Raw genomic sequence first — 23,656 nt, 5'->3', positions numbered from 1 at the left:
GCGATGGAAATAACATCAAAACACGAGCTGAGCCCGTTTTGAATAAAATCACAGGGCTGCCGCTTTGGAGGGGATAAAAAAATATGTTTCAAAGCAAAGCAGGCCATACTAATGAGAAATTATCCCATAATTATGACTCTACTTCCTAATTGTAACTTTCTGTCGCATAAACAAATAGTGTTTAATTTCTCCTGCCATATTATTGATAAAATAAGTTCTAATTCGAGATCTTTTCCCAAACTTATGAGAATATAAGACATATAGATAGATGATGCCTCCTAGTTTGTGAACACGTGACTGTTACTGATACGACCCTTGAAAATATTTGTTATTAATTCATTATTTTACAAGCATTTCCTCCAAAACTTTGATGGAATTTAAAAACAAACACTTGGACAATTTTAATCGAGCTTTTTTGCATTTAAAACCAATTAACTGATACATGAGGTAGAACTACACGAATGTGGGTCCAAATCTAACTTTCTAAAGTGAAACCCAGCAGATTGAGCATTATTCATTGAGTTTAGAAAAAATATTTCTATTCATTTGATTACTGTGAAATGTTCAGCGGTATCTGTTTAAATGCAAATCATTGTTATTTTTCATGGGAATCTGTTCAATTTCGACCTAATCCACCGGAAAAATGAGCAATTACAGAGGCTTGGCAATGATAAGAAGAGAATTACGAGCACTTAAGGCCAAACGTGAAAAATCCACAATGAAAGTATTTGTAGTTGGGATACGGGATGGCGCAGGATCTCAGGTAGCTGATACAAAGATTATACATGGCAGGGTTGTTTTCCATCCTTTGAACTGGGACGGTGAGGACAGTAGTCATGGTATGACCCTGAAGAGTCGTTACAGAGAAGCTCCTGTAAGCAGAAGCTTTCTGAGGAAAAACAACCAAAATATATAAGTCTGTTAAATGCACCTCTGAGCTTGTCGTGTTTATTTCACATCACAGCACTAAAGCAATTCAAGTGAAATGCTGTTTAACTGTAACATAGTTGAGTGAGGACATAAGCATCTGAATTAACACCTTGAGGTGACTCGGGGTGAAGCGGACAGACCAAGGTCTAATTATCTGTGCTGTACTTTGCATCGACTGCAGTCGCATCTACAATAAATGAGCGCCAATGTGTGAGAAATTAAGACAGGCTGGACCCTAATCCTTTAGGTGAGGTCTTTGATCAACTCAAAACATACATTTCATCCTCAGAGTACGCAAAGAAAACTCTGCACAGCAGCAGTATGATTACTACTTTATTACAATGATTACTATACAGGAGTGAATCTGCTCTACGGAGAATACAGGGAAGCATGACTTGTGCATACAAAATGAGGTTGGCTGGAAAGAATTGGCACTTTCAAGGTTAAATGTTACATGTACAGTTAGACGAGGCTAACTTGCTATTAATGCATTATTCTAGGCACATTCAGTTTTTAGCCATATCACACCACTTCTTTTTTATTTTAGAAAAACAGAACAAAGGCACCAGTGGGGTGATGGACATGACACTTGGTGGGAATCACATCTCACATGAGAGGTCGCATCGTACCAAACAGCATTGAAACAAACAAAATCTGCATTTTTTATTAAGTTTAACAGTCAACTCTCACCTTGCTGCCCTTATCCAGCTTTTATCTTCCATTTCACGGCAACATTTGTGTGACAGTTAAGCCAAAGATTGTAGTCACAAGTCGGGCATTTGCTCAGAACAAGGCCTGATGAGTGTTGGAATCCGTAGCTTTAAAGGTCACATTTCATCTCACTTAAAAAGCTATAAAGTGGATGTTCTTCTGGTGAGCGAGACCCATGAAAACCTGCAGATTTTTGACTGAAGTTTGTGCCCCCCCCCCCTCACACACAGAGACCAGCACATACAGGCACATAAGTTGCATTACAAACTATAAAAGAGATTTCTCTATAAAATAACACATGTTGGTAAAAAAATGGGACAAAAAACAAAAATATATATATTTTTCTTTCCAATCTTTTATCAAATACTGACATGATGAGGATTTTTAGTAACCTTAAATCCATATATGCAAAAGTGCTGTTATAAATGTGCTCAAGTGGTCAATCCTAAGAGCACTACTGTAAAAAACAAAAACGTGGGCTGACGACTAACCTCCTCAGAACATTTTTCTCACACATTTCTCAAGCCAAACACCTCATTTAGAGTTTAGTCAGCGTACACAGTTCAGCCTTTTATTTTAGAACTTGACATGCTTTGACTGAGTAACATGCAGTTCTTTTGTCTAATTAACATTAGAAACATCACCCTTTTTCTGTTAAAGTACAAGCAAAGCTGATGCTTGGCAGTTTTCTTTCTTTTTTTACAGCCCATTCCCTGTAGTCAAATCTCAAACAATGCATGTCAGCATGAAGAGAACATCTTTAACAAATCGCTATGTAAACAATGGCAGTATTGGTCACAGTGTTTTAGCTGGGCGTGTCATACCGTAATGATGAATTTGAGCGGTTCGTTCTGCAGCGTTACAGTTAAACCCTTGGACGGGAAAATAAATGTGCAGGAAACACGTGATGAGGACGAATGTAAAGCCGCTGCGTTCGAGCTGAATGCTCCAATAACATGGGTTAATACATGCTTGTACACAAAAGCTCCGTACGAAGATGAGTGTAAAGTTGGTAAATGGCGATGTTAAATTTAGATTCAATGTGTTCCACTTGAGAGCCAGGGTGCAATGAAAATCAGCTGCTCAAACCATCAAAACCCAGCTTTGTGAAGTACACCAGCTTAGATCACTTCTAGTTAAATTTTGCTTAATCTTGCAATTTGGAAATAAAACTGTGCAAACAGAATTATTAATGTAATTCAGGCAAAACACCACTTGAGGGGGACAAACCGAACGTTCACGCTATCAGAGCAGGACCTGCCACACTTAAACGTGTTGAAACTGGTGTACTGACCTACAAACATAACACTGCTGGCAGGCTTTTCTATTTCTGTTGGTGACCTCGGTCTGTCCACCGGGTTGGGTCTCCAGGGGTAAGACGCTGTGTGCGTTGTGGACGACGCGCTGTGCTGGCAGGGTCTTAGTGCTGCAGGAAACGTCTCATCAGGCCCTCCTGGTACTAGCAGCACCTCCTGGCAGATGGAGCGGGCTGTCGGGTGAGTTTAAAGGACTCGTTGCTGTCCACTTCAGGGTTTTCCAGGGGGGGAATCTGTTTACCTAAAAGTTAAGAAACGGCAATCACCGACAGACACAAAATGTTTGAGCTTTACAGCTGTGATCAGTGTTTGCCTGTTCCCAGACTGTTGTGCTCGTCACATTACAGTACAACCATCCCTCTTTTGCTTTGCCGCTTCTTGTAGATAGCTCAGCTTTCTCGCAGCTATTCTGGTTCCAACCCTGTTGTCCAGCTGGGACCTTTCTGTGTGGAGTCTTCCTGGCTGTGCTCGAGCTGTCCGCTTGGACAGCCAAATTGCAGCGCTGCTCGAAATATATACAAAAACTTTTCATTCACTATACAGTGCACTATAAACTCGTCATGTGACGCACCAAAAGTAGTGTGTAGACGGCGTACGCTACATCTGCAGAAATAGGCCACGACGCGCTGAAGCCAGCAGCTGACAGCCAACTGAGTCCGCTCCCAGGCTACTCTTGGTGGGACTATTTTGTGGGAAACTGTCTGCCCTTTCAAAACAGCTTCTGCAGAAGGTTTTCCATGATTCTGAGAAACATACCATCCGCGAGTTGGGTTACGGTTTCCTCCTGTGACCACAAACACGTTAGCTTAACTCTGTGAAAGCTGAACGGTGATAGGGTGTTGACTCTGTGACGGACTGGCTCCTGTTCGGGGTCTACCCTGCCTCTTTCTGCGTGTCAGCTGAAACAGGCTGACAGGAGGAATGGTTAAGGTTAGCATTATCCTACCAACCAAGCACCGAGTCACTGGAGTCACTTGTGGCAAAGTTGCGGACTGAAACCAACATAACAACCCTCGCTTTCACGCTCTACATAAAAGCTTGTATTCGTATTAATAAGATTATGGTGGTCACTTGAAACATGAAAACCCTCGTTGCGGTTTAACGAGGCAGAATGAGGACCTGTGCCGTCTGCGGATAAAAACAGACCAATCTAAGGAAATTAAATCTCAACTCTTATCAAAATCTAGTTATGAATGAATCTCAAAGAGCATCTCTCCAAATAGGTCCCACCAAATGTCTCACAGTGGAGCTTTAAAAGGAGAGGAGTCCATGTCTGAAAGAGGCTTTAGTCACAATATACCGACACATTTCACAGATGGCATGAAACCTACTGATTTTCTGAAAAAGCTCCTCCACATTGACAGCATTTCTGGCGCTGGTCTCGATGAAAATAGCTGCGATTGATTCAGCAAACTCCTTCGCTTCCTTCATAGGAACTTCCCTGTGAAAGACAGTGACATGTTTGGAAAGTTTTCATCTCAGATTTTCTTTAATTCTGTTTCTAATAGGACTGATGTGGACAAACGCTGAGGATGGAGTAAGAGGAGTCAGTGCATTTGAGGCATGTTTTTCTTATACTTTCACGCATCTGTGCTAAAGAAAGTCCATCAAAGCTTAGCCCGAAAACCAAAGAAAAGAAAACGAGCCTACCTGATGTCTCCTAAATCGTTCTTGTTCCCTGCTATGGCTACAACTATGTCGTCTGGACCGTGTTCCTTCAACTCCTTCACCCACTTCTTCAGCGTCTGGAAAGAGTCCTGGATAACAGGAGCACACCGTGGTCAACACTGGGATTGGTTTCTTTATGAGGATATGCCACGCATATCTTTAAACTGGTGTCATGCAGTCAGTGCATGAGTGTTTCCTTTTTTAAGTTTCCATAAGCCAACCAGGAAAGAATGACATTTATAGGTCAGTGAAGCACAGCATCCCAAAGTGAAGGAAAAGCAACTTAATTTCACATCAGACTCAGTGTCAAACTAGCTTCTTCATTTCGACTCATTCAGAGAAGCAGCTCGTCACCACCAAATACACCCAGCTGGTTTAGAAGAGGTAGAAGTTACACTTACCAGTTTAGTTATGTCGTAGACAATGACAGCAGCAGCCGATCCTCTGTAGTACATAGGAGCTAATGAGTGAAACTGAGAAAGGGACAACACATTTAAACTTAAAAAACAATCAACGACCACCTGAAATCTGTCCGACAGCGTTAAAATTGCTCTGTTAACATAAAGAAGACAGATGCAGTGTGCAGCATGACCAGTGCACCCATGGAAAAACCTACCCTCTGCCCAGTTTCAACGCATCTTTACTCGAGAGGTTTGAAAACCAGCTCGGTGTGGATAACGGAACAGAGAACACATCTGCCCAATAACATGCATCGAGACACATCTGGCTTGAGAGCATTTATACTTAGAAAGTTGTCTTAAAAATATGTATTAGCTAGTGTTTTACCATCATTACTGTTCAAAACCTGCGCTGCTTCCGTTACCTTCAGCAGGTCTTTGCTTCTGTCGACACCCTGCTACATTCACAGCATCTATATATCTATCCATATCCCCGCCTAAAGCTGCATTTGAGCAAGGGTTTAAAGAGTTTTTAATGTTGTCTGCGTGTGACATGAAATATGCTAAGTAAGTGAAACTGCCACTGCTTCAGTCAGCAGAAACACACGTCACATTTTCTCCGTGTTAACGGCACCATGTGCAACATCAATGAGGGATATCCTCAACAAAACTTTGCTCCACGGTGACACTAATGGTCAGCAACTCCACAACGACTCTTTTGTTTGTCTGCTGCCACCAGACATCATAAAACAAGATACTTGCTTATTACATTACAAGTTCCCAAGAAGCAAGACTCCTCAAAGTCTGTTCAGATTAGCGCAGGTTAAAGAGGTGTGAATGTGCCGCGCTGTTCGCAGAGTCCAACCTGGAGGACAGATCTTACAGAGAGCCTGATGTCATCACACACCCGAACCAACAGAGGTCTCAACTTATTGTTTTTCACACACGAGCAGGAAATACTTGCACTGGTTTTTCCATGCAGTAAGCAAGTCTGGCAAGCTTTAGCGACACCGCCTACCCCCATCAAATGAATCACTGCGATGTCTCATGGCCCCTTTCCTTCTTTTTTTTGTTTTCTTCTTCTTCTCAACAGACACATTTACAATAAATGCTTTTAAAGTTTCTCCATTTGTTGCAGGTAACATTTCTAAAAGGCCTGTAAGAGCACACGGCTCCAGAGGACGTGAAGATGGACACAGGTTGACAAAACTGCTTCACTTGACACCTCCCAGTCAGGCCTGTTTGGTCCATAAGGAGAGGAATTTATTCTGCTTAACAGGAGAGAACGCGCATCACCATCAGACCTGCAGCTTTGCTTTACTGAGGGTCTATGGCAGGGATACCCACATGTGGTCCCTGAGGGCCTGCAGGTCTTACATGTTTCCCTGCTTCAACAAACCTGATTCAGATTAATTAGATGGATCTCTTCAAAAGATTGACTTCTGCACAATGCTGCTAATGATGCACTGATCTGAATCCGGTGTGTTGAAGCAGGGAAACATCTAAAGCCTGCAGGACAGCGGCCCCTCGAGGACCTATGGCATGCAAGGAGATCACATTTAAGGATCTATGGTTTTTTTCAACAATCTCTTTAAAACTGCTTGAAATGAAAATAGATGATCTTGCTGGATGAATTCAGAGCATTTTTTTTTATAAAAGATGCTGATGACCTGTCATTTTTATCTTGTGATTTTATGATTCAGGCCCAATCCTTAGCCCCACCCCTTTGTTTTGCATAAGTAAGGCGCTCCTTTTCTTTCAGGGAATCAAGAAGTAGTGATTATTAAGCCCTCCACACTGAGCCTTTGAGGGCCTCCAGGGCAGCTAGATGACACTTCTCGTTGATCCCTTAAGGAGCACTTTACGTCTGCAAAACAGAAGGGTAGGAGTAGGACCAAGTGGAGGAACTGGGATTGGCCATAATCATATATTTTGATACACACTGAATTCTGTGTAGACCCAGTGTTAATTCTCATGCATTTGCATGTTTGTGTGTGTTGAAATGGAGCTGCTGCTGCTACGCTGTCTTGGCCAGGACACCCATTGGTTTTTCCTGGGTTAAGTCAGAGTAATCATGAAAAAAACAATAAGATATTAATAAGAATATTTTGTATAAAAGATATTAGGCCCTTTGTTTAAGTATTTCAATTTCAAGGAAGAATACTTCAAGTACATTAGGGAATCACCCCAATGACTGACCTCTAATTCGTGGTCTTATTTGTAATTATGTGAAAATGTTACTCTCTCATAAATTAAACAAATCATACAAATGGGGAAAGCTAGCAAATATGCCATCAATATGCAAGTTGTTGATTCTTTTGAAGCGTTTCATCAGGATACGTGCCCACATTTGCCAATGAATTAATTCAAAATAAATACATCTCATAACCTTTGAGCCCTGTGTGAATGACTCTGTGGCGCCCTCAAACAGCACTGTGTCACGAGTGTCTCTCTGATGAGAAATGTAATGGAAAACTGACATTTCTAAATGACTACTCACCCGTTCCTGTCCGGCTGTATCCCAGATCAGAAACTTGTGCAGTTCATTACCACATGGCACCGTCTTGGTCAGGAAAGATGCTCTGTGGATTATGACAATGCATTTCACAACAGTGCCTCTAAAATTCTTAAAAAAGATCTGTCCAAGTCAGGAGGAAATGAATCAGACTGAAAATGGAGGTGTGTGAGGGTGGTTACATCATAAAAAGAGGAAAAACTGATCGATGACTGTGGGTTTAGTTGTTTAGAAAGATCCACGAGTCTGAATTTTTTTTACTTTTGTCATCCAATCTGTCTCGGTTTGTCACCTGCTGTGTCTTATAAACTGAAGTTAAACTGAATGTTTCAACCTACAGACCGAGTTCTAGGGGTCGAGTTTGTGTTAACACTTATTAAGTGTGTAGCTGTGCATCGGATGACTGTAAAAACAACAAAAAAAGAAAATGCCAACACCTGGTATTAAACTTTAAACATCGTCTAATATCAGCTTGTAGCATTGCTTTATGCAAACCATTAGTTTGGGGCTAAATAATCCTCGGAAGCTAAGGAATGACAACTTTTCCTGTCATTAGTCGAGGTAGACTAACTTGTGCTTTTTCTGTTTCCTAAATAATCTACATCAGCAGACGTCTGAGGACAGTAAGCCAATTAATCAGTTAGATGGGAAGTTTTCATTTTAGAGAGAAAAGATTAAGCTTTCACTCCTTTGGAACAGAACTTCAAGACAAGCCTTCAACCGGCTTTAACTGAGGTAAAACAGACCACTGAAACCTGGGCCAGGAACCAGGGATCAATGATTAACGGCCGTACTATTGATGAGTTCTACTGTTATCGGTTCTGTTTTTAGTGGTGAATGTAGTACAGAGCTCGATATTAACAGTTTTTTACAAACCAAAAGTACAGAAATGCTCCTTGGTGTGTTTCTGCGCAGTGCTTCTTTGAGTGCTGTTCAGGAAATGTTTTAGGTTAAGCCATTTTGTTTCCAATTTACTTACTTTTTAATCAAAATGGCATCATACATCAGCTCTCCTGTTTTCTAAAGATCGGCATCGATCACTGAAAAATCCATATATATAAAAATATATTTTGATACTATGATCAACACCTCCAAGCACGAGCTTGATGGATTAGTTTCCTTCAGTCGGGACCTTGTACTCACCCTATGGTCGGGCTTATGTTGTGATCAAAATGGTCTTGAACAAATCGGCAAACAATGCTGGATTTACCAACTCCAGTGTCCTGCAAACAGGAGGAAAAACATCAGTCACAGCACGCAAAAAACAGAGTTACTATGAACCCAACTTAATTATGCAATTATGTGGTCACAAGCTCATCCCATCAGAGTTTCTTTAATTAAGCCCAACCATTCTGCGACAAATGCTTGATTTGACAACAAAAAAAAAGTTAATTGAGTTGGTTAGTCCCATGTACTTAGTGTTCAGTCCCTTTTTCTTATCCTAAATAAAGGACTGCCTTCGTAGTTCCACATTAAATATGAATATCTACAATAAAGGCTTGTCATAAACATGCTGATGTGTAAAAGGGGCTGAGTATGACTTGGATGACTCAAAATGAGTGTTGATGAGCATGTCAGGGGCCTATGGCGGAGTGCACAGGCCTGGTAAACGCTATGAAGCTCTAAAACGTACCCAGTTTTACTTTACTTTACTAATAAAGTACAATTTTACGGTCAGAATGATGCGATTCCGGTCAAAAGTCTATAAAAAGACACGGTTGCGTTTTGCTAACGCAGCAAGAAATCTAACGGCTCGCATGTAGCGGTTGGTCAGATGCTGACGTCATGGTTGATAAACTGTTGGAACCATTAAATATTAAAGAGGAAACTCAAAGTAAAAAACACTGTTGTGCCGGTTTTAAAAAAAAAAATAAATAAAAAAATATGTCGATATAGGAAAGCCAATGTGAAAGGACCGCTGAGTCCGCCGGACGATGAGCTGTTGCGGTTTTCAGACGACAAGCTATCCATCATAGCTCAAGTTTTCTGACGAACGCAATATAGGAGGAAACACAAAAAGCTTTAAAAATATCCAAAATTTACCTAACGTCGACATAAACGTTTATTTGCTGAGGTGCTATCAACGTCAAACATGTAGTTGGTTAGTTCCAGTCGCAGCCGACTGAAGGAATTTTCCTCAAAAAGGATCAAAAACATCTGTCACTTACCCCTAAAAGGCAAACTTTGAGCTCCCTTATAGCCATGGCAAGTTTTGGAAGTTTCTAAATCATCATTTGTGCGTGTTAGCTCAGTGTCTTTGTCTCATCATGCTTGACACTGCTTAATTCTTCCTTTTTTTTCCTTTTGTCGGGTAAAGGAGAAACCCAGCCCCTGAGACAGACAGACTGACCATCTACTTTCAGATGCTGGCAGCCCCTGTAGCCTAAAAACAGAACTTCCGGGGAAAGCTTTCAAAATAGTAGCTTTGAAGCTTATGTATTTTAAGCCTGTTAACCAGGTATGTGTCTCTAAGAGGCGGATTTCAAATGTATTCCAATGTTAAGAGAGAAAAAGAGAGCGAATTACAACTAAGAACAGTGCATTCACCTCATCTTATTTAGATTTTGAAAGCCAAAATGGGAAAACATCACCTTGTTGATGAATTCTTATGATCAGCAAGCTCAGCTGTTCTGGGAGGCATAAGTGACCTGACTGTGACCCAGTAATGGCGGCTGTGGCAGAATGAGAACAGTCATCCACCAGTGGAAAGGTTGGTGGTTCAAATTCAAAGTACCCTTGGCAAAATAATAGAGGTGGATGACAAAATTGCAGGAAGATAAAAATCAGCTGATGAACATTTAGAAAGTTAGAAAGTGTAGCAGAGAGGGGTGAGGTGGAAATCATCAGAGATCGCCATCAGTGGATTGGGGTGTTGTTTTTCTAGCTGATGATGTCACATATAGCGTGATCAGGAAACAGGGGTGAACCTTCTTAGTAGGCAACTTTGACAGCAACTCACAGCCAACAGCTCAACATCCGAGATGCAGATGTGTACCTTCCCAATGGCATGCCTGGGATCTCCTACTCCTTTACTTGTACTGCTCTGTCTGCAGTCTCTGTCCACCCTTACAGCATGCATTTATTATACTCGGCAATCAGTGAACACTCATTGAAAGTCAGACCATCAATAATTTATCAAAAAAAGTTGGTGCAGGTGACTTTATCTCAATGAACAAAGTCCAACAATGAATTTGGGTGCCTGTTGCTACACCCCTGGCTGCTGGTTGTTGACAGTTGTGCTGCATGAGCCAAAACAATCAGGTTCTGACCTGTTTCTGCGTTTAAATAGCAAATCGGATAGGGGTTCATTATGAAAGCAAAGCAGTTTTAAGCACTTTTCTGGGTTTGAAAACAACACATTAAAATGCATGCATTTTCAAGGATTTCCATCACCCACAAGAACCCTGCTGTTATTACTCTGTGTGCAAGTGTGAATGGGTGAACGTGGCTCGCACTTCAGAGCTTTGAGGGTCAACACAGCCAGAAAAAGCCTCATGTAAATGTGGTCCATTTGGCATTTAGTGGTTTCCAGATTTTGGGTGTGTGGATCTGGGCCAGTTTGGGCTGAGAGCTGACACTTTTGGACCTTCTGTGGACTGTGTATGATGTACTGCATTTTGAAATAAAGCTGACCCAGTTGAGTTTGATTACCCAGGCCAAGGAGAGTGTTGTCTAGCTGATACTGGGGCCCCATTCATGCCTCATTTGGGCCGTATTATCTATAACATATTATCATATTGGCATTTCCAGCAAGAAGTATTAAAAGGAAATGTTACTTGTGCCTTAATACTATAGGTAATACTATTGTAGACAAGTGTATATTTTTGCTAACTATTTATTAAATTCACCTTAAATGAATATTTAATGCAACAGCATTAGAAACTATTGGACAAAAGTATATTTCAGCTGAAATATTTTCTCCTCAGTGGAAGACAAGTGACAAATACAGTTAATATTCAGGTAAAGCTTGGGTAGTTACATATATATATACACACACATATACACTCACTGGCCACTTTATTAGGTTACACCTTGCTAGTAAAAAGTTGGACCCCATTTTGCCTTCATAGCTGCCTTAATTCTTAATTCCTCAGATTTTGTCCATTATGACATGATGGCGTCACGCAGTTGCTGCAGATTTGTCAGCTGCACATCCAGGATGCGAATCTCCTGTTCCACCACATCCCAAAGGTGCTCTATTGGATTGAGATCTGGTGACTGTGGAGGCCATTGGAGCACAGTGAACTCACTGTCATGTTCAAGAAACCAGTTTGAGATGAGCTTTGTGGCATAGTGCATTATCCTGCTGGATCCATATCTATCGCTCTCTCTCATATATATATATATATCCATTAAGGTGTTCTTGCCCCAAAGCTGATTTTGCGTTAACATTCAGTTAACTTGCGTCAATTTTGAGAGCCCGCACTTACTCATGCTTTCATTTTGAAACAAACTTGTCCCATATCCGGTAGTTTTCCTGCTGTTTTTTTTTTTTTTTTTGTCCAACTTTACAAGACTATTTTCCACGAGAAACTAGTTCATGCAGCGACAAAACAAACTAGGTGGCTCCACAGTGTCTTTCTTACCGAGGGCTCGACTCCCGAGTCCAAAGCCAGCATCCTGACAACGGATGCGGGTTTTATTTAGTCTGGGAGCGAGTCATGGAAAGTGCTAAACGTGGAATAAACGATCAGTCGGAGCAAAAAGGTAAACCTTCAAGCTGCTCAACGAAGAGACCAATTCAGATCAACACTTTATTCTTCACAGCATTAGTCTGTCTGCGACAATCTGCTACAAAAGCTCTGAACAATATGAAAATAACCTCACGAGAAGCTTCTGCGCTCGATCTGGCGTGTGTCCGTTTCAGTCACGGGGTTAATAATTCTGAGTCCAGATGAGATTGCCACGATTTGCCCGTGACCAAAGCAGGAGCAGTCACACTAGCATTATCTATACATGTCATCAACAATAAGAAAAGAAGAGAACAAAGGGAACATGTGACAGAAGAGCTGAAAATACAGTTTGTTTGCAATTTTACAAGAATATACAGAAAGTTGGGTAAGTCAGGCCATGCCTACGCTTTAAATGGCAACGAACAATACAAGTACTTTGCAACATTTATGGATCTGCTATGAAATTATTAACTTTTTTTCTTTCATTTTTCAGCTGATGCCATTAATGATGTCACAATTATTTCAAAGAACACTATCAGATACACAGTAAAAACTAAATCAGCCCGCTGCATCTCCGCACACACATCTGTTAAATCGACACTAAACTGAGCAAAAGTCATTTTCCACTTTTCCTTGTTTAGTACAGGAGATGCAGAGGTAACCAAAAAGGTCGACTGGAGTAGCGTTTGTCCACAGTTAGCAGGGATGACTGTGCATTTGTGCATCGGCTGTTCAGAGAAAGGAAATCGTCTACAATAGATTTACTCATATATTACTAAAGAGCTGCAATTTAAATCAATTTATTTCTTCAACAGTCATCCGTATTCATCAGAATACAACTTAAATATATAACATTCTGACAGACGGATCATAAATTCTTCAAAGAGCTTCTGTATTAGTGGTTCTCTGGGAGTTGTCTCTTTAATTATGGCACAGTGGTCTCTTTGCATTAAGGTAAGGGTTAAACTTAGCGACAGGGACTTCAATTACACCTGCTTTTGTGATCATTTCTTGACTCACTTACCAGTAAAAATAAACTGAGCAATCCATCTTACACTCCCCCCCCCCATTCCCTTCAGGAATCCCTACGTTTCCTCCTTCATACAGGCTTGGCACAGCAGATTTGAAATTATGGTTCCTGTGAGTCCTACACAGTGGTAGCCAGTCATCGGCTACAGCTGCTACTCTGTTTCTGTTTCTAGAATTTGTGTTTTTTGTGGGGAAATGAAAAACAAAGCCAGGACAACACAGACTACATAACAGATTATTTTTCTCTAAGGCCACCACTTGGTGGACGCGGTCACTAACGAGCGACACTACAGGATCACTGAGATCTCACATGTTGGTGTCTCTCCTGTCTTTGCTTGGTGAGGGCTTTGAGGGATCCTTTGCTGCCTTTCCATTGGTGGCGGCAGGCGTTTCGGCAGTGGCTGGGGCAGCCGCAGCAGTGACGGAGCGTTTGGTTTGCTCCTCGCTGCGGGCCTCCGGGCTCGGCTGCGTGGGAGGAGCCTGCTCGGCAGGCGGCTGGACGGTCAGTTCCTGCTGTTGTTTGTGGCTCTGCAGGAGGCGAAGCTGCACTCTCAGCTCCAAGATGGCTTCCTGCTCCTCGTGGATGGCCTGGTTCAGGTGGGTGTTTTTGTTCTGCAGAGAAACAAAATGCAGCCAATGTTTTTTTAGTACTGCATCCACCAGTGTTCATACAGATTATAAAACAAAGCAGTCTCTAAAAAGCTAAGCAGACCCCATAATTAAATAGCTTAACCAACCATCTTTTGCCACAATAATTTGATGTTATGGAGGAATTTTGGCTCACTTTTCTTCACAACATTGCTTCAGTTCTCTTTAGGTTTGCAGGCCTCCAGAACACTTTGATATACTCAGGAGTTCACGGTGGATTTAAAGTGGCCAAACATGAGTTCACGACCAAACATCTCCACTTTGCTCTGTCCAAACGACATTGTTCCAGAAGTCTTGTGGTTTGTTCAGATGTAACTTTCCAAACCTAAGCTGTGCTGCCATGTTCCTTTTAGAGAGAAGAGGCTTTCTCCTGCAACCCTTCCAAACAAGCCGTACTTGGTCAGTCTTCTTCTAATTGTACTGTCATGAACTTTAACATTTAACATGCTAACTGAGGCCTGTCATTTCTAAGATGTTTGATGACTGCATCATCAGGTCAGAGGTTAGGGTTAACCAAGGGGTAACCCGGTCGAATGTACTGATTAACAGCTACCAGCTGTTAATTAACCTCTTTATTCCTACTGAAGCAGTGAAGCAGTACCTGATGAGGTCTTTCCTCTCTCTTCAAACGGCACAAACGGTGACGATTGTTTTCTCACCTCCAGTTCCTCGTTTTGTTTCTGCAGATCTTCCAGTATCATCTGAAGCTCCTCCTCATCCTCGCTCTCACTTTCACTGTCTGATGAATATTCCTCCGTTTCACTGCGACCTTGCTGCCGACTAATGAGGAACACAACGACGGGTTACAGTTGGGACCCTGCAGTCCACGATGACAAAGACTGCTGTGCGTCACGTTCTCACCTCTGTATGTCGGCAATCTCCGCCCGCAGCCTCTCGATTTCTTCCTTCTCAGTAGCAATCTGCCTACGCAGCACCTGTTCAAGAGAGATTAGCTCCTCCTGCTCTGTCAGGATCTCATTTTCCTGATAATCCAGACAAAGCAAAGACAGCAAGTTTATAAAATCAGAGTGGCGCGGAAAGCATTTGAACATAAAGGTTTCGCTGCTACATTGTTGGTCCAAGTACGTCAAAGACTTTGTTTCAATTACTCACTTGTGCCAAAAGTAGGTTGATTACTTCCTCCTCATTCTCTGTCATTTCCTCTTTTGACACATCTTCCTTTGACAGGCTGGCTATCTCCTGAGCTATCTTACTCTCACACTCCTGAGGTCCAACAGAGGGAAGTTACACAGATAAAGGATAAGTCAAACCGATCTGGGGCCACTTCGCTGTGTGTAACTTAAAAAAACTAAAAAGAGGCTCATTCACTCAGGCCCATTTTGGTTACATCACAGCACAAAACAAGATATGTAATCAGCTAAACTTTTAATACATGTACAACAGTCCGCCACTGGGGTTCACTAGTATTAAAAACTAACATATTTGTGACTCCTGAGGTCTTAAAAGGGTTATTATTGAAGCCATCTTGATAAGAGATAAGTAAACATTCAGTGACAGCTCACCTGACGTTTTGCCTCCCGCAGCTTGCGTTTCAGAGCAGTCAGGATCCTCTGAACCTCCCAGAGTCGCTCCTCTTTGGACAAGTCCTTCACACCTGCCTGCAGGTCCCGGTGCAGGCAGTTCAGCAGGAACTCCTACACAAAAAAAACTTTGTATCATCACTTCAAATGGACCCGGTGAGGATGATGATGATGTTTAAAGGGGACGATCGTTTTTTTTTTTTTTTGTTTTTTTTTTTTTTTTTATAAACCTGGACCTTTTTTTGGCATAAAACACGTTCATCTACTCACCGATAACAGTTTGGTGAAAGTCGGCGTCCTTCGGACGCTATTTAGATCACTCGAGATCTGCGTATATCCATATAATTGGACTGAACGAGGCATAGACAATACAGCCTCTAAATAAGGCATCATCTGTCCTTATTTCACCAATACTTGAAGACGATTGAATGAATGAGCGCGTGCTATTGCTCTGTTAGTGCAGAGCTGCCGTGTTGTTGTAATTAAGGGGCTTTCTACACACAAGTGTCCTGGAATGACCTCATCAACGCACGCCGCTGCAGCTCATTCACTCCATGCTCCGTGACGGTCGGCTATCTTCACACAGAGTTTGCTACTGCTACTGTGCCATGTTGCACAAAACTAACAGTTTTAAAATATGTTGTGACATATGCTGCAGCTGATTCGTTCATAGAGCAGAAAAAAAACATGAAATCCTCACACTACTGAAAACAGCAAATGTTTGTCGTTACGCGTACGTTGGTTACAGCCGGGCAGAACCCACCTGTCGTCGGATCTCCTCTTTGATGCTCTCCTGCGTCTCGGGCAGCGCCGGCATCGTCGCCATGTTGGACCAGCGGAGCGGCCGCACCACCGGCTTGAGGACGACGTCTCCAAACAGCTCCCTCACATGGGTGAAGAAGATGTAGAGAACACGATTCCCAATCTGAAAGAAAGACGAACTGATCAGCAGAGGAACATGAGCACAGAGCAGACAACCTGCATCCACCCTTCAGCTGCACATGTGCACCAGTTTCTCTCCAACAGAAATTCATGCATATTTACTTGGCCTCGTTACACTGAGCTGGGATTCCACCCATTAACTCAACGGCATGTGTTTTTTTTTTTCTTAAACAGTGTTGTGGCTACTGCTGCTGCTGGTTCGGAGTAAGTGGAGCAGCCACAGAGACTTGTCCTCTGAGGATAAATCAGTTTCACTAACAGAGCCAGCGTTCCAGAGATGAGAAGGTTTGTTGCTAAGGGAAGGTTTAGGCCTAATACTTAAGACCCACATTTCTATTTATAATTCAGTTTGCCTTCTGTTGCTGAGCTAGACTTCTCTCCAACATTTTATCATGTTTTTTTCAAAGCCACCTCCCCCCACCCACCCCCGACCTGTATGGTGGGGTTGAGGACAATGGAGATGTTCTGTATGTTCATCTTGGTGTCTGCCTCCCTGGCGATGACGTGGTCCATGTGTGTGACGAGCCAGGACAAAAGAAGTCTGCTCTCAGGTGGCACTTCGGCCAGCAGCCTCTGGAACTCTGTCATCTTCTCGGCCTCCACCTGCCGACCGCAGGCGTCCTCGAACCGCTGGGCCAGGTCTCGACCCAGCAGATTCTCAGGCAACTCGCGGAGGTACTGCTTCAGCAGGCTGGCAACTGTGTGAGGGTCGTATTCCTCCAGGCAGGGACACTCCTCACGGTCATATGCCGCTTTCAGCTCATCCACCTTGGACTTCATACCTGACAGCAAGAGAAATCAACGCGAGCAATCAGAAAAATACATACGTGGTATTTAGCTCTCTTCCCTTCATAAGATGGAGTATAATTAACAGAACTTTGATACCTGAAACCCGGTAGATGCCCTCACACTTCATGCCATAACTTTCAATGTAGTCCACGCATTCTCTGAAGATGGCTGGCAGCTGGAGGCCGTCATACAGGGCTGTCCTCTTAATAGCTTCAGCCAAGGGAGCTCCAAAGATGGGCCTGAAGGTGGGGGTCTCCACTGGGACCGGCTCTGCCTCTGCAGTGGGCTTTTTCTTCTTCTTCTTCTCCTTCCACTGTTTGACCACATCTGCAGCTGTCAGGTCCTTTGACTTCTTGTCTTTGGCCTTGTCCTCTTTGGGGCCCTTCTCCTTCACCTTAAAGTCCTTCTCTTTCTTCTTGGAGAAGCTCGGCTTCTTGAACACGTGGATTCCCTTGGATCGCTTCATCTTGGACGGGCTCTCGGCTTCATCCGCTGAGCTGTCCTCCTGGAAGGCGGCGTATCCCTCCGCTGTGAAAGAACGAGTAAAAAGAGGCAGAAAGGGAGGGTTAAATCTAAGGGGAGGAACACTCCTGTGTTCTTATCTTCCTACTATGACAGAACTATGATAGCAGTGAAATAGAAACAGGAAGAGAGATGCGTGTGAGAGAGATGATAGCAGCAGAGAATGGGGACTTGGAAAAGAGGTCAGCCACCGATTTAGCATAACTCCCACAGCACCTTACACCTCTCCTCTACAGAACAGCCACGTTTTAAGTAGTTTTCCACGGAGCAAACAAGATCATCTCAAAAATAGCGTCCTCTTCTCGATTTTAGTGTCCGCTAATTATATCTGCTCTGGGTTTCCCTCAGAATAAAGCCTGTGTGCCAGACTGCTGTCGGAGACACACCTTTATTGGGCTCTGTGGGCGTGCCCTGAAACTGTCCATCTCTTCCTCTCTCCCACTGTACACTACTGTGGGAGCTAAACACAGACATGGAAAAAAAAATCAGGATACAAAGTGGACAGTATTGAAAAACAACCCCCCCTCTTCCTCCTCCTCCTCCACTAAAGGCAGCAACAGGATGGAAAGGTGGGAATCTTTCTCTTAACTGACAGCTAATTTCCTCAGTCGTCAGTTCTCTGCTGCTTACTGGTCTGAACCAGATGACTTGTGCCCAGCCCTTAAAACTACAAAAACACCATCTAATCATGGAATTCGTGTCCTATTAGCTGCCAGTTTCTCAATAAATGTCCATTTGCACATGAGCCATATACTGACTAAGTCAACAAAATTAATGCTAAGTTGCCAAATTGCCTCTTTGTAATGACATCTACAAAGTCCTACAAAGTTTATAACAGCAAGAAATAAAGCACAAAGGAGGATTTAGTGGTGACCTATAGTGGGAATCTTCCAGTGAACTGTGGTCATTCTCAAAATCAGAAGTCATATTAATACCTTCCCACAAGGACATCGTTTAGTTATATGTGAAAACATTTACTCATTAGTCCATAAAGGTGGAACATGAGTAGTTCTGGTAATCAAATGACACCAGTGTCAGCTAAGCTTGTGACACTAGCTGATACCTGTCCCAATCCACACATGGATCCAGACTCAATAGGTTTGTTTCAGAATTATTTAATTATTAGTTATCCATCACGTAAATAAATAATTTTCCATTTATCTACATTTATTTGTATCCCGACATATTGAGGCTTTAGCTAACATCCAGGAAATAGACTGCATTTGAACTAGCTAGCCACTGAGTGTCACTCCAGTCAGCCTTGCTAAACACCTTTAAAACAAGTTGAAAGAGGATTTAAAAGATGTTAAATCCATACTTATTTTCTCACCTAAAAATGTTTTAAAAAGAGCTGCACCACTCACATGTATGCATATATCGCTGTTATCAACTGTGCATTATTATTTAATACAGTTAAAAATACTGTGCGCTTTCACGTTTAAAAGGTGAAAATGTTAATCATCTAAATAACTTCATGAACAAATCACATTTTCTGTGACAATCCACTTCCAGAGAGGTAGAAGAAACTGTTCTGCAGTCACTTAATGATCAGAGTCAATCAAATTTAGGAGCAGCTAATTAAATTTGATGTGTTCAGTCCTTTTAACCAAATCATAGCGTTCACTTTGTGATGCTCCTGGTACTGCTGATCAGCACTTTGTACTTCTGATGTTTGATCGTAGTTTTTTTTTTGTAGATATTTTATCCCTCTTCTTGCCGTCCTCCTGTTGCTATAACACAGTAATGTCCCTGCTGAAGGACTAAATAGATATTATCTTATTCTAATATTATAATTCAAGAAAATAACTCAGAATGTCAGAATGTATCTGTAAATATCTAAATTCACGTATCAGTATCGGACTGAAACCCAAACAAAAGGTGATCAGTGCATCTCCAACTAAAATGCTCATTTAATGGCACCATCGCATGATAACCCTGATAATATTTCAATAATACACCTCCACAACAGGAAGAACCATTTACTGGAACATAAATATTGGACTAAAACTGAAAAGGTTCTGATCCTCCCTTCTAGACTCTGGCTACAAAAACTGAACCGCGCAGAATTAGATGGTTCTGTAGAAGTCTTTGCTCACTCTTATGACTTCTTTAAGGCTAGTGGTGCATTTTAAAGACAAGTTTTACCTTTGAAAGCAACATTTTTCTGCCTCCAAGTTGTTGGGCTTTTTGTTGAGTTAAAACCTAAATATACTCTCAGCAGCGCTGTGGTGTTTTATTTTGGAAATTTTAAATAATAATAATCAGGTTATTATGAATAAATAATCCTTGTTGATTGTTGTTAATCTTCTTTTTCTCATTCCGCTTCTGTCAACATCAGCACTGATTAGTTTTAAAATGATGCAAAAGACCTTTTAAATCTGACTTATGCATCTAGTATAAAAAGAAAAAAAATGTTTTTCCAGATAGAGTTACAAAAATCAATCTGGATCTACCAAAGCATGATTTAGATTGGTCTCAACGTGGCTTTTTGCGACAAAGTTTCTACCTTCCAGCTCCATAAATTAATTTCTGGCACACTTCAACTGCAAAATCTCTTTAGTGCACACAACATCATCGCAGCACCTTTGACTGAACAGTCTTTGTAATCCTATGTTGGCCGTGCGTCTCTTTACTCTTGACCGTACAAGAGTAAAGCACAAAAATGGTAGCAAGTCAAAACCGTTTCTTACTTCTTTTCTCCTTTTTCTTGAACTTATTCTTCTTCTTGCCGTGCTCTTTGTCGTCGTCTGAGACGTAGACGTCAGGGGGCTCATGGTGATGTCCATCATGAGGTGGCGATGGCTCGCCAGTGCGATACAACCCGGGGAACTTGGTGGGGCTGATCTCCTCGGAGCTGGGGGTGCGGGCCACGCCCCCTGCATGCTCCGCCCTGCGCTGCTCTGCAGGGCTGCTGCTGGGGGGCAAGAAGCACTCGGTCATGGCTTTTCCGGCCTTATTGCTCCTCTGACTGGCACATCACCGCTCCATCACACCTGCAGTGGGCAGAAGTGTTAAATGCTGACACAAAGTAATCCTGATCCCCAAATCTTGTGTTAGTCCTGTGAGGGATCCACTCAAAATCAGACAACTTTGCCAGTGCAGTTCAGTACAAGAAGATATTTATGGAATTCATATTTGTACCAAGGCTGAGCGGGACACATTGTCAGATGTCACAAAACGGTTTACTCTTAATCTAGACAAAGATTAACAATGACTTATTTGTTCACCAACTTAACAATAATGCAATGAGCAGTATAAAAGTATAATTTTCCCTTTTTGTGCCTCAATGATTGAATGAGGACTGCTTGAAAAGATCAACTGCAACAGTGATTTCCACCCACCAGATGGGGCTTCTGTCATTCAAACAATCACACACCTTTCTTCTAACAGCTCTCATCTGACAGCCACTGTGGGCAGAAACAAAACCACAGTCCTCATCATGAAACATAGAAACAGTCATATTTCTGATACTGTTGTGGTGACTTCAGATGATTAGAGATTTGTTGATCTGGATGTTTAGGGAGTCACGTGAAAACAACAGCTGCATGGTTTACGTTAAATTAAGCACAAAACGGAACCGGAGCTGTTGTACGCGTTTTAGGAAGTACATTAAGCAGATGTGGTTTTAAGAATAAACACAACTGTTCACTATGAACTCTGTCCCAGACAATTAGCTCAACTTCTCATTTCAGGTAACTGATGGTTTTAGCCACCTACAGTCAGTTCCTCCTTAAATATACAGCCCAATATCGCGAAGAAACATGTGGTAACGGTTTCAAACTAAAAGCATTTTGTTGACCAACACTGTTTTAATTGAAGTCTGAAGATTAAAAAACCCTCTCTGGCTGCCAACCTCACATCTTAATCTTCCTTCGCTTGGGTAACTTGACAATTTCCCGTTTCCACAAGAAACCCAAGTCAACACAACAAGACGAATATCCTCACATTGCAATTAAAATACTTAGGTTGGTGCCTATACCTGTGAATTCAAGCGTATTTACATTAAAAGTGCCATAAAGTGGAGCATTTGTCTGAATGGAGGGGCCCATATGCTAACGTTAGTGCAGCTAGCTACCAACCTGCTAAGCTAGCCGAGAGGCCAGTCTGTCCATCACGATAAAAGCCACTGACTCGTCCACACAAAGTCAACCTGACATATATTACAAGACATTGAAGCCAAACTCTATTTACAAATGCTGTATGGTCACTGAATGAGCAAAATGTAAAAGGTAAGAAACTTTACCAAGTACTATCCTCTTCGGTCAATCTCACACTAAAGCTTCCGGTTGCCTGCATACTAAATAAACCACACTGCGCTTGCGTCAGTACAGAGGCGCATGATGGGAAATGCAGTTTGGGCGACGAATCCCGCTTCAGTGGGTAAGCCGATAGAAATATATGGTCTGATGTGATAACATTGCAATAAAACCCATTTTAAAGAAGCATTTGCATTTTCTGAATGTCTGAATTTACAATTAAAACGGTTCCTTAATATTTTTTCCAAACCAATTCAATTTGCATAAAGGAGCATACGGAACAATTTTTAACATAATGCACGAAATACTTAAGCAACAACTTAAGTACTTAAGTACAACCTTGTGACCAAAAAAGTTGGGATGTCTTTAAAATGTCTTTAAAAGAAAAACAGAATTTTAGCATTTCACACTTTGGGGCCTTTTTGTTGTTGTTGTTGTTGTAGTCCTGTTCATATGTTTTCACTAACCGCCAGAGCTGAACTGCAGTTAGTTTATCACTGCAGTAGCTAAGTTGTCATGGTGTTGTAATTTGTGCAAAATATGGTTTGGCGTTGTCTTGCAGAAATAAGCCAAGTTTACTCTGAAAGAGATATCATTTGTTGCTCCAAATCTGAGCATAACACTCAGCAATACTGGATACTGTATGTAGTAGTGTGGTCACACTACAAGATTTAAGACAGATTTTCCCGTTGCTACAAATGTTGGAGGTCACAGACAATTGACTGAGATCTGAGGTAAATCTGCAATCACTATTCACTATTTATCAACTTCTTAAAGACATGATTATAGAGGCTCACAGAGACATCCCGGCCTCCATCTGAATATCTACGGTTAGGGGTTAGGAACCTTTTCACAAATCAGCTCTGTATCACTTTTTGCTTGCATACATCAAGCTGTTGTCACGGAATCAGCTGAGCAACAACTGTGTGGTTGGTTAGAGTGGCATGTTCCTATCCTGGTTCTTCCTTACTCAGTTTGTTTTATCTGATACTACCTCCCTTTCCAGCTCAAAGCGGCAGATCAACTTCAACGCTCCCTTCCACCTCTGCACTTGAACACGTGATCGCAATGCTCAACATGGAGGCGTCAGTTATGAGTTTGAAGAGTATATGTGAAAAAGTCTTTCAACGTTTTCCTCTTGTTAATCTCAAAAATATTAATTTAGGAATAAAACAAAAAAAAGTTAAAAGTTACAGCAGAAGTTTTACAGCACCATAATATTCAGCTGTTAAATGAAATAGTTTTGTGTCATATCAGTGATTTATCTTTTATCAGGATAAATGAACACAAGTGGTGATTTCATCATTTTTGCCAGGGGTTGTGTGTATGATACATGATTAAATCCTTAAAGTATGTCGTTTTATCAAAAGCTGACACCATTTATAGAGGTCTTAATGAAATATCTGAGAAGCATCGGTCAAAATAACAAAGAGAGACAATAAAAACTACTCCTATTTCCTCCCTTCATTTACCTCTCTGTTCAAGCGGATCATTGCAGAGAGTGTAGTGACCCACTAGACTCCACTCGGCCCCCCTCCTCCTGGTTCTCCCTCTTTTTAGATTTGTAGGACTTAATAAACCTTAGAGTTTACAGTTATTATGGTATTCGAGGGCATACAGAGAGTTCAGATCACACATCAAACTCAGAAAAATATGCAACTGGCAATTTTACTGGACCAGCTGGACCATGAACATCTGAAGGGCTACCGATCCCTCTA

The 23,656-nt window shown here is 41.8% G+C and overlaps 2 protein-coding genes across 3 annotated transcripts; both read right to left on the bottom strand.

The window, feature by feature from the left end:
• Positions 1-1,250: 1,250 nt before the first annotated feature.
• rab31 (RAB31, member RAS oncogene family) lies at positions 1,251-9,915 on the bottom strand. Its single transcript, XM_072363734.1, has 7 exons — positions 9,707-9,915; positions 8,682-8,761; positions 7,524-7,605; positions 5,027-5,098; positions 4,608-4,714; positions 4,289-4,398; positions 1,251-3,198 (listed from the first exon to the last, which is right to left on the bottom strand). The coding sequence occupies exons 1-7, from the start codon at positions 9,740-9,742 to the stop codon at positions 3,101-3,103; spliced, it is 585 nt and encodes a 194-aa protein (XP_072219835.1). The 5' UTR covers positions 9,743-9,915; the 3' UTR covers positions 1,251-3,100.
• A 2,363-nt stretch (positions 9,916-12,278) lies between these two features.
• ralbp1 (ralA binding protein 1) lies at positions 12,279-22,010 on the bottom strand. Of its 2 annotated transcripts, none has more exons than XM_072363170.1 (10): positions 21,926-22,010; positions 20,373-20,675; positions 17,257-17,688; positions 16,804-17,153; positions 16,193-16,354; positions 15,412-15,543; positions 15,002-15,112; positions 14,750-14,871; positions 14,548-14,668; positions 12,279-13,852 (listed from the first exon to the last, which is right to left on the bottom strand). In XM_072363170.1, exons 2-10 carry the CDS (start codon positions 20,620-20,622, stop codon positions 13,547-13,549), a joined length of 1,986 nt encoding a protein of 661 aa, XP_072219271.1. In that variant the 5' UTR covers positions 20,623-20,675; positions 21,926-22,010; the 3' UTR covers positions 12,279-13,546. The 2 variants fall into 2 exon arrangements, with proteins under 2 accessions (XP_072219271.1, XP_072219272.1); XM_072363171.1 differs by lacking the exon at positions 21,926-22,010 and adding an exon at positions 21,762-21,865.
• Between the last annotated feature and the right edge of the window lie 1,646 nt (positions 22,011-23,656).

This window comes from Leuresthes tenuis, unplaced genomic scaffold (genome assembly GCF_036924035.1).
Source record: "Leuresthes tenuis unplaced genomic scaffold, fLeuTen1.0.hap1 SCAF_14, whole genome shotgun sequence".
NCBI lineage: Eukaryota > Metazoa > Chordata > Actinopteri > Atheriniformes > Atherinopsidae > Leuresthes > Leuresthes tenuis.
This window is presented reverse-complemented; position numbering and strand designations above follow the sequence as displayed.

Coding starts and splice junctions, on each gene's coding strand:
- rab31 (XM_072363734.1), bottom strand. CDS start 9,742: ATGGCTATAAGGGAGCTCAAAGTTTGCCTTTTAGGG. Junction 7,606..8,681: donor AACATAAGCCCGACCATAGG/GTGAGTACAAGG, acceptor CATAATCCACAG/AGCATCTTTCCTGACCAAGA. Junction 5,099..7,523: donor ATACAGCCGGACAGGAACGG/GTGAGTAGTCAT, acceptor TCCCTTTCTCAG/TTTCACTCATTAGCTCCTAT.
- ralbp1 (XM_072363170.1), bottom strand. CDS start 20,622: ATGACCGAGTGCTTCTTGCCCCCCAGCAGCAGCCCTGCAGAGCAGCGC. Junction 17,154..17,256: donor GGGCATCTACCGGGTTTCAG/GTATCAAAGTTC, acceptor TCTTGCTGTCAG/GTATGAAGTCCAAGGTGGAT. Junction 14,669..14,749: donor GAGATTGCCGACATACAGAG/GTGAGAACGTGA, acceptor GTTCCTCATTAG/TCGGCAGCAAGGTCGCAGTG.